The sequence below is a fragment of the Lipotes vexillifer genome, unplaced genomic scaffold (assembly GCF_000442215.2).
Source record: "Lipotes vexillifer unplaced genomic scaffold, Lipotes_vexillifer_v1.1 scaffold39, whole genome shotgun sequence".
In the NCBI taxonomy this organism is placed as follows: Eukaryota; Metazoa; Chordata; class Mammalia; order Artiodactyla; family Lipotidae; genus Lipotes; species Lipotes vexillifer.
The window spans coordinates 2,474,002-2,482,722 of record NW_006787038.1 but is presented as its reverse complement, the minus strand read 5'-3'; the positions used below and the strand labels follow the sequence as shown (position 1 = coordinate 2,482,722).

The window sequence follows — 8,721 nt, the reverse complement described above, 5'->3', positions numbered from 1 at the left end:
TTCCTGCTGTAGGGATGGGTCTTGACTGGCTTTAGCCAATCAGGGTTTTCCATCCCCCAGTTATAGTTACTGGTTCAGGGATGAGGACATAAACCAGCTGGAGCCAGTGTGTCAGGAGATATGTCATGTGACCCTCTAAGAAAGCGATGCTTTCTCTTCTGTAGCAGTTGCAGCAGAAATGGCCTCCTCCCCTTGATGGTGTAAGAGAATGAGGTCGGGCTTCCCCGGTGGAGCAGTGATTGAGAGTCAGCCTGCCGATGCGGGGGACACGGGTTCGTGCCCCGGTCCGGGAAGATCCCACGTACTGCGGAGCGTCTGGGCCCGTGAGCCATGGCCGCTGAGCCTGCGTGTCTGGAGCCTGTGCTCCGCAACGGGAGAGGCCACAACAGTGAGAGGCCCACGTACCACAAAAAAATAAAAAAAGAGAGAATGAGGTCTGGAAGTGCAAGTGTCATTTTGTGACCTTGGAAGGAGAGCCTGGAGCTGTTGGTAAAGGAGAAAGTCTGCGGGAGCCTGACTGAAAGAACAAGAGAAATGAGATCCTGAGTGGTAAACGTGCAGTTGCAGAATCAAGTCTTTCCTAAATATGAGTTCATAAATTCCCTTTATTATTTAGGACAATTTACGTCTTAGTCCCTGGCACAAATAAGGATCCTAACTAAAAGTCACAATAATTGACAGACCACTTTTACACCCTATAGTCCCTTTTTAAGCCAATTTGATGATCCATCCTAAGATTCTGAGCTAGGAACCCTAAATTAATACAAGTACCCCAATTAAAACCACATATTTTAAAGGAAGCCTATACCAAACGGAACAATGTTTTCCTCCAGAAAAGGACCTCTGACTTTATTCTCTTCCCATCTTCCAGAAATCTCTGTTTAATCCATCTCAGACAGATGTGTATTTATTCACAGATGAGAAAAATCTCCAACTGCCTTAGTGCATGAAGGTAGGAAAGAAATGACCTGAGTCCCTACTATGTGTCAGGAATTACACTAAGAGCTTTCACATGTTATCTCACTTAATCCTCTTGCCTGCACTATGAACTGAAGAAAACGTGTTGAGAGAGGTTGAGCAGTTTGCTTAAGGTCATACAGCTGGTTAAGCAAAGGAACAGGTATTAGAACCCAAGTGTCTGTGCTCTTTCTACCCTTCCATCTCCCTAATCACACATTTCAGTGATTTTTTTGTATAAACACCTTAAACTCAACCCTTTGGGAACTGAAATTAATCAATTCCTTTTATGGAATAAGATCCATTTAGCCAAGATTCAGGCTGCTCTCGAAAACTCACATGACCACACCCCTTAACAAAGGCCATACCACAAACCTCAGGGCCAAGTTAGACCCTCCCAATACAGGTTTAAACAGATCCATGCTTTGAATGCACAGGCTGCCAGGCTACCAATCTTAGAGGTGAGGCAGGCTTTAGACTTGGGATGAGCTGCCAAGAGCTTTATTGAGGAAAGCAGAGAACACCATACCTAGTTCATTTCCTGGTTTCTAGAAATGGAATGTGGATGCTTATTTTTCTTGCAATTTGACTTGGGTGACAGTGCCCATTTGTGAGAAATTGGTGTTTATAGGGTGCAAGAAGGATTTTTTGTGTGTGGTTTGCTTGCTTTTTAATCTTAAACGCCTGTAAAATGTGGGTGCAGGGCCAGATGATTCCTGTGCTCTCTTCCAACTTTAATTTTTTTCACTATATTTCTAAGTCAGAGGACAGAGGAAAAATTAGGCAGCCTGAACTATCAAGTCTTAGACAGAAACTCTGGAAACTATAGAAAGTTCCTTGTCAATCCATCTCTAGCTGCAAACTGGCTCCACTGTGCCTTAGCACTTACAAACAATGGATTACGGATAAAAGGTAAAAATGCCTGACAAGAGTCAGGAACACAATAAACATACACAGCTGAGAAGAGCCAAGCCCTTAACCGTACTATCTATAGAAAGCCAAATCCCTGACACAGAATCTTTTCACTTACAACCTCTGAAAAGAGAAAAGAGGTAGTAGACAAATCATTAGTTCAGTAAGGACGACCCAAACACACATAAGGCAGACGTTGCATTGTCATTAAAAGCATGCTCCCACCAGGTGGTGCTAAAGGAAAAAGATTCAAAATGATTAGGAAGCTGAAAATTGGGACTTTAAATTTTCATTTACACCAGAAACTGGTACATTTTAAGAAATTATGCTTTTACAGACATAAAAGAACAAAAAACTTGGATGACTAATAACCAAAGTAGGCCAGTTTTAGGGTTTACTTTACTGAAAGCCTAAGAATGTTTTGGTTTTTAAGAAGCAGTTTCATGTGGAATAGATATTATTCACTCCTGGGATCCAGCCTACATAACTCAAAGCCTCGGTGCCTCATTCATACCAATGTCCCTGCTGGAAATGCCTTCCCCACTTTTCTCTGTTCATTTAATCCCATTCTCTAAAGCCCAGCTCACCTCACCACCTCCTTGGAGCCTTCCTTAGCTCCTCCAGCCCACAGTGATGTATTCTTTCACTGAACTATAGCACTCACTACATAACAATTTGTTGATGATCTTTGTAACTGATCTAAAGTCAGCTTTTACAATCAGAATTAAATATTTTTTTTAGTGACTAAAGAAACCTTACATCAAATTAATGTTTCCACATGTCTATATAAATTTATATTTGGGAACCCCAAACAAAATACAGAAAAAGAGGCCCTTTACATTTACTATTTGAAATAATGCCATGCAAAACAAGGATGCCTGGACAGTTTCTAGCTCTAATGTCCAGGACTGCACGGCATCAATAGTTTAATACAGCCTAGGGTTCTGAGCACATCTAGCAGATATCCATGGATATATATCTTTGGATCAAGTCAACATCCTTAGATGATTTAAGACCCTGTAACTTCCAAAACTTTAAAAATGTAAGCATGTTGTTCCAGGTGTGAACAAGATTGACTTAAGATTCCTAACGTATAAAACAAGTATCTGATAGACATGAGCTGATGGAACATAAACAATCAAAACTCAACAGTAGGAGTTTAAAAGGAAGAGGAGCCATAAGGTCTGTGAATTTGGATGGGGAGGGCGGGGGGAAGGTGGAATGACACATGTATTTTCACTAACTTCTACTAGAAATTTAATGTTTCTCAATTACGAATACAGGCACCAAACACAAAAATAATAGTATTACCTGTGTTTTTGACTCTATCTGAAATTACAGATTTTATTATACCAAATTACAGTTGTTGCAGACATCTCAAAATATCACTGACATTTATCACTGCTTATAAGTTATGGTAGTTATTAAAATTGCCACTAGATCACCTGTGATTACAGTCTTCTCATCTGGTGTGATGAGGATGGACAACAATTTGGCAACTCTTCACTCTCAAGCAATCATTCAGCTACCAAATGGTGACATTTCACAGTGGTGATCCAGACATCTATGATGTTTCTCGGTATTCCCCACTTTTAAGTGTTAATCAAAGACCACCCAAGTATGATGGTCTTATGCAAACTAAGCAAAAGCAGTCTTCATGGTGCTGTCTTTAGAAAATAAAATCTAACTTTCTCATGTTTCAAATGAATGACCTTGTTATTTAATGTATTAATAAAAACATACATATTACTATACCACAAGTTTGGTTTTTTAAAAACTCCTGATAACTGCACCTCAATGCAATTGGTATTCTTTGTAATGAAGTGTATTTTAAGCACTTAAAAGACCTAAGGTGATCTAAAGCATGAAGCCTCCATTTATTTACTCAATAAGTTAGTCACTCAGTCAGCAAGCATTTATTGAGTGCTTACTAAAATATTAGGTTGAACCACCTACAATTCTCAATATTTGACTGTTCTTGACCTACCAAAATAGCAATTTCATACAGTTCAACCTAATACTTGTTGGGCCCAACCTATAAGACCACTAATAAAAGAGACAGTCATGAAGCAAAAGATCTTGAATCAGAAAGACTGATGTTTGAAGCAGAAGTTAAAATTTTTGTGAAGTGGGTAAGAGGCAGCACACAGAAAACAAAAAGTCACAAGAAGGCAAAGTGACAAGAGAGAATTATCCCTTTAATTACACTGAATGAGAATGACCCAAATATAATATCAAATCTCTATTATTTTCTATGATCTAATAGTGATGAGAAGCCTTTCCCCAAAGCTTTACTAATGCTTCAATAATTTTTTTTCAAATTACATTAAATAATGTAATCTTCTACTTTATAATAATACACTTTAAATTCAATATAAAATCCAATAAAAATAATGCCTTAACATTTGTATGGCACTTTATCATTTAAAAGTAATTTCATACACATTATTCTATTTGATCCTAACTATACCCCCAAAAACAGCCTGGGAGGGGCTTCCCTGGTGGCGCAGTGGTTGAGAATCTGCCTGATAATGCAGGGGACACGGGTTCGAGCCCTGGTCTGGGAAGATCCCACATGCCACGGAGCAACTGGGCCCGTGAGCCACAACTACTGAGCCTGCACGTCTGGAGCCTGTGCTCCGCAACAAGAGAGGCCGCGAGAGTGAGAGGCCCGCGCACCGCGATGAAGAGTGGCCCCCCGCTTGCCACAACTAGAGAAAGCCCTCGCACAGAAACGAAGACCCAACACAGCCATAAATAAATAAATAAAGCAAAACTGTTAACAAGTAAAAATAAATAAACACAATTATAAAAAAAATAAAATAAAAAAAATAATAAATTTTAACAAGAAAGAAAAAAAGCAGCCTGGGAGATATCATCCCCACTTTTCAGGTTACATGAATCCTAGTGGACTTATACAGAGAATCTTAAAAACTAATGTTACCTTTAAGCCATATTCTCTCTTTATTCTCTGTGCAAGTAATAATTAATGTTAAAGGAGGCAAAACATCTAAGTGCTTCAAAATCCAGGAAGGCTAGGTCTGAATCTCAATTTATCACTCTCTATGCATCCCTGAGGAAGTTCTTTGATATTTGTGGGGCTGAACTTAATAAAGTGGGAATAATAACATCTTTAGATTAAATGAGATACAGCAGTTAAAGATCTTACCATCACCTTTAGCAGCTACACTTATCACTATCATTCATTTATATTATTATGAGAATCCAGCAATGAAGAAACTTGACTCTTATCTAAAAGAACTCAGGAAAGCCATGTGTCTCAACAGACTCAGCACAGGCTATAGAATTCTAATGTCCCGCTCCACACTTGCTCAAATAACTTCTTCTTTTTTTTTTTTTTTTTAATTAATTAATTTATTTATTTTTGCCTGTGTTGGGTCTTCGTTGCTGCGTGCAGGCTTCCGCGGCGAGCGGGGGCTACTCTTTGTTGCGGTGCGTGGGCTTCTTATGCGGTGGCTTCTCTTGTTGTGGAGCACGGGCTCTAGGCGCGTGGGCTTCAGTAGTTGCAGCACGTGGGCTCAGCAGTTGTGGCTCGCGGGCTCTAGAGCGCAGGCTCAGTAGTTGTGGCGCATGGGCTTAGCCACTCCGCAGCATGTGGGATCTTCCCGGACCAGGGCTCAAGCCCATGTCCCCTGCCTTGGCAGGCGGATTCTTAATCACTACACCACTAGGGAAGCCCTCAAATAACTTCTTATTATCATCATTCTATCATCCTAAAGGCTACTGAGAAAATACCCAATGTCACAGAATTGAGAGACCTACTTTTCTTCAATATCTAAAAATTTCAAAATCTCCTATGTTAGGAGCTCTGATCAAGAGTTGACTAAGAGCTACTACCTGCAACGTCTAGAGCCGATGTTCACTCATGAACCCAGAAACAGAGCCTTATCTCATTTCAGATAGCTGATGGTCACTCAATAATAAGATCTTAAATTAGACCACGTATGAAAACTAAAACCAGAGTCAGACAACACCAAAGGAAGGATATTGGGTAAAAGAGGATTTGAGTAAAAGAGAACTATTTTCCATCCTGAACTCAAAGGGTCAAAAGCAGGCTTGCTATTACTTACTCTTGGCCTACCGCCTCCTCATCCTCTGAGGATGATGCTGTTTCCTCCAGGTCCCGGGCCATCACGACTGGCATTTCCTTTAGAGTTTGTCATGCAGTCAGCAGACGGGGGCCTCAGAGACCTTTCCTTGCAGATTCACTGGATCAAACAATTTGGGTGGCACAGATTCCTGCAAGAAAGCCAAATGACCTGAAACAGAATGCAGTTGTCTTTTTGTTCATTACTGCTGATGATCCTCCAAGTAATGAAAATGAATATTTACCTAAATACTGTCAAACCTCTAGAGGCTTACCTTCTCTCACAGTGCTTCACATATGCCACAAAAATCAAGATTTTTTTTTCAAACATACTGTCTGTCCTCTGTATTTGAACAGCTGCTGTGAAGTTTCAGTTTCTCGTTTTTCTTTTACATACTAAATCTAACGTGCAATAAAAGGATACACTTACTTAAGAAAGTCTGAGGTCGGTGGCTGATTGCCTAAAACATAGGTTCCTTGCTAGAAAACCCTGACGTGAGTTAAAAATAAAAACGCAAGTATTAAGATCCTTGCAAACATTTCTTTAGATTCTATGCCAAGCACAGGTAAAATACTCTTATGTTTCCGCTAAAACAAATTCAACCACTAAACCAAAAAATGAATATATTCTGCTGAATCACGGTCATAAATAGCTGGGAAAAAAAAAAACAACTGTCCTTCCACACTCTCAAAATTTATTCGCCCTTACTAAAAATCACAAACTATGATCCAAATATCAAATAGACATTAAAATTAGCATATTTCTAACTTAAGATATTTTTAATAGAGAAAAGGTACATGTTCATTGCGTGTCTTTTTGGATGGAATAGAAATTACAGGTAAAGAAAATGAAAATGTTTTAATGACCATCATCCCATTACTCAAAGATAACCACTTAATGTCAATCTTTCCAAACCTCATTTTTCAATGTATTAATAATATATGTGATAAGAACGTAAATAGGGCAAAAAATGCCAATTCCGATAACGATCCTTACACATATTCGGCGAATATCTAACAATCTCAAAGGCGTTCTTCCGAGTACCCCCAACGGGACCTCTCAGTATTTCCCAAAATGTTGCAAGTCCCTTAAATTAATACGAAACACACAAAACCTCCAAGCGAGGAAGGGATGCCAACCTGTCCTAGGCTGCCAGCAGAGCAGGGAGAGACAGGGCGATCGGAAGAAGATTAAGGACACTCGCCCAAGGAGCGTCCTCGCCCTAAAGGGATCGGGCCCTCAGTCCCACCCCCGGCTCACTCCAATCCAGGTAGGTCCTCAGATGCTCCCTACAGTAAGGACGCGGGAGACTCCGCCGCAGAGATTCAGCCCAGCGCGCCCGGAAGCCAGCAGCTGCTCCCGGACTCTGAGAGAGAAGTGCAGCGGATGGCGCCCGCCCAGACTTGGGAGCGCACCTCCCTCCGGTATAGGAGTGCGCCGGCGCAGGCGTTTACCTGTTTCATCTGCCCATGGCTCTGGGCGGGCAGGCGGGGACAGCGCTCTGCGCCTACCTCCCTCCTCCTTCCCTAGCCCGGCTCAAGGCGGCCGCCGACCGCTGCTTCCCCCGTTACTACAACAACCAACAAGCAACCGCCCGCTCGGAGCCACTGCGCAGGCGCCCGCCACCCGGCGCGGACAACGCTCGGCTTCGGGCGCGGACAATTGTCGTCACCTCCGCGCAGCGCAGGCGCACGGCCCTGCTTTCCGCAGAAGTCTTGACTTCTTTTTTCCGCTCTTTTTACCTCCGCCGCAAAAAGATTGGCTCCGAACCTGGAGTTCTTCCGCCACGCTCAACACGAGGGGTCACTGCAAGAGCGGCGTACCGGGGGTGTGGCTTGGGCAGCGGCAACCGCTGATTGGCAGTGAAGGGGTTCACGCCCCATCTCCTGCTCGAGCAGAACCAGAACAGCCAATCAGAGCGAGGACTAATGGAAACGACCCAATCCTGGAGACGGGCTGAGAGTGGGGGCGGGGACAAGTGGTTCAGGTGGATTCAGGGCTGGAGCTGTGCTGGGGAAGCTTCTCGCTCTTGCTGCTGCTGCTGTTCTTGGAAGTCCAATCGCTAGGTAAGGTGAATGTGGGGGAGAAGAGGTAGGTGTCTGTGTGGCATCTGATTGAGAGGATCAGGACAGTCTGGAAAAATGGATGTGGGATAGAAGGAAGATACCAGGGAGGCCACCTTGTGGGGGAAAAGAGGTTCCAGAGACCAAGAGAAGAGGGAGCTGGGAAGATGAAGAAGACTTGATAGGTTCGGAACTAGTGAATGGATGAACGAATGAGCGGCCACTCTGCGCCTAGCACGGTGCGAGGAACCTTTACTTTCTCATGTAGTTCTTATTATAATAACCCTTGAGATAGGTATTTTTAATCTCCATTTTGCAGGTAAGGAAACCTAGGCTGTAAAGTGTAAATTACTTGCCCACGGTCACACAGCTACTAAATGGTAGGGCCAAGAAAGGAATCTCTCACTGCCAACTCTACTAAACACCACACCTTTGCTGGCCTGGGCCAGGGCAAAATTTGAGAATGGGTGTTGGATGCTCAAAGGGGCCCTCCAAAGCTTTAGGGAAACTGTGCTGAGGGATTGGCAGAGCAGTTCGGAAGAGTGCTCAGGCTCTGTTCATCAGCTATCTGCTGGGGTTTCTGAGAGCTTCTGTGAAACGGGCATAAGTTCTGTCAAAGAGGGAGGCCGTCCATGCGGCTTTTCTGACCCTGAGAGAGCCTGAGTCTCCTGCTGCGGGGG

General features: G+C 42.8%; 1 protein-coding gene across 1 annotated transcript in view; it reads right to left on the bottom strand.

Annotated features, from left to right (window-relative positions):
• The window catches only part of TTLL5 (tubulin tyrosine ligase like 5), a 318,465-nt gene extending 310,866 nt beyond the window's left edge, over positions 1–7,599 (bottom strand). Inside the window, exons 1-2 of the mRNA XM_007459755.1 lie at positions 7,433–7,599; positions 5,961–6,129 (exon numbers count right to left, since the gene is read on the bottom strand). Of these exons, the coding sequence (XP_007459817.1) occupies positions 5,961–6,034 (74 nt within the window). The 5' untranslated portion in view covers positions 6,035–6,129; positions 7,433–7,599. The remainder of the gene's footprint in view (positions 1–5,960; positions 6,130–7,432) is intronic.
• Positions 7,600–8,721: the final 1,122 nt, after the last annotated feature.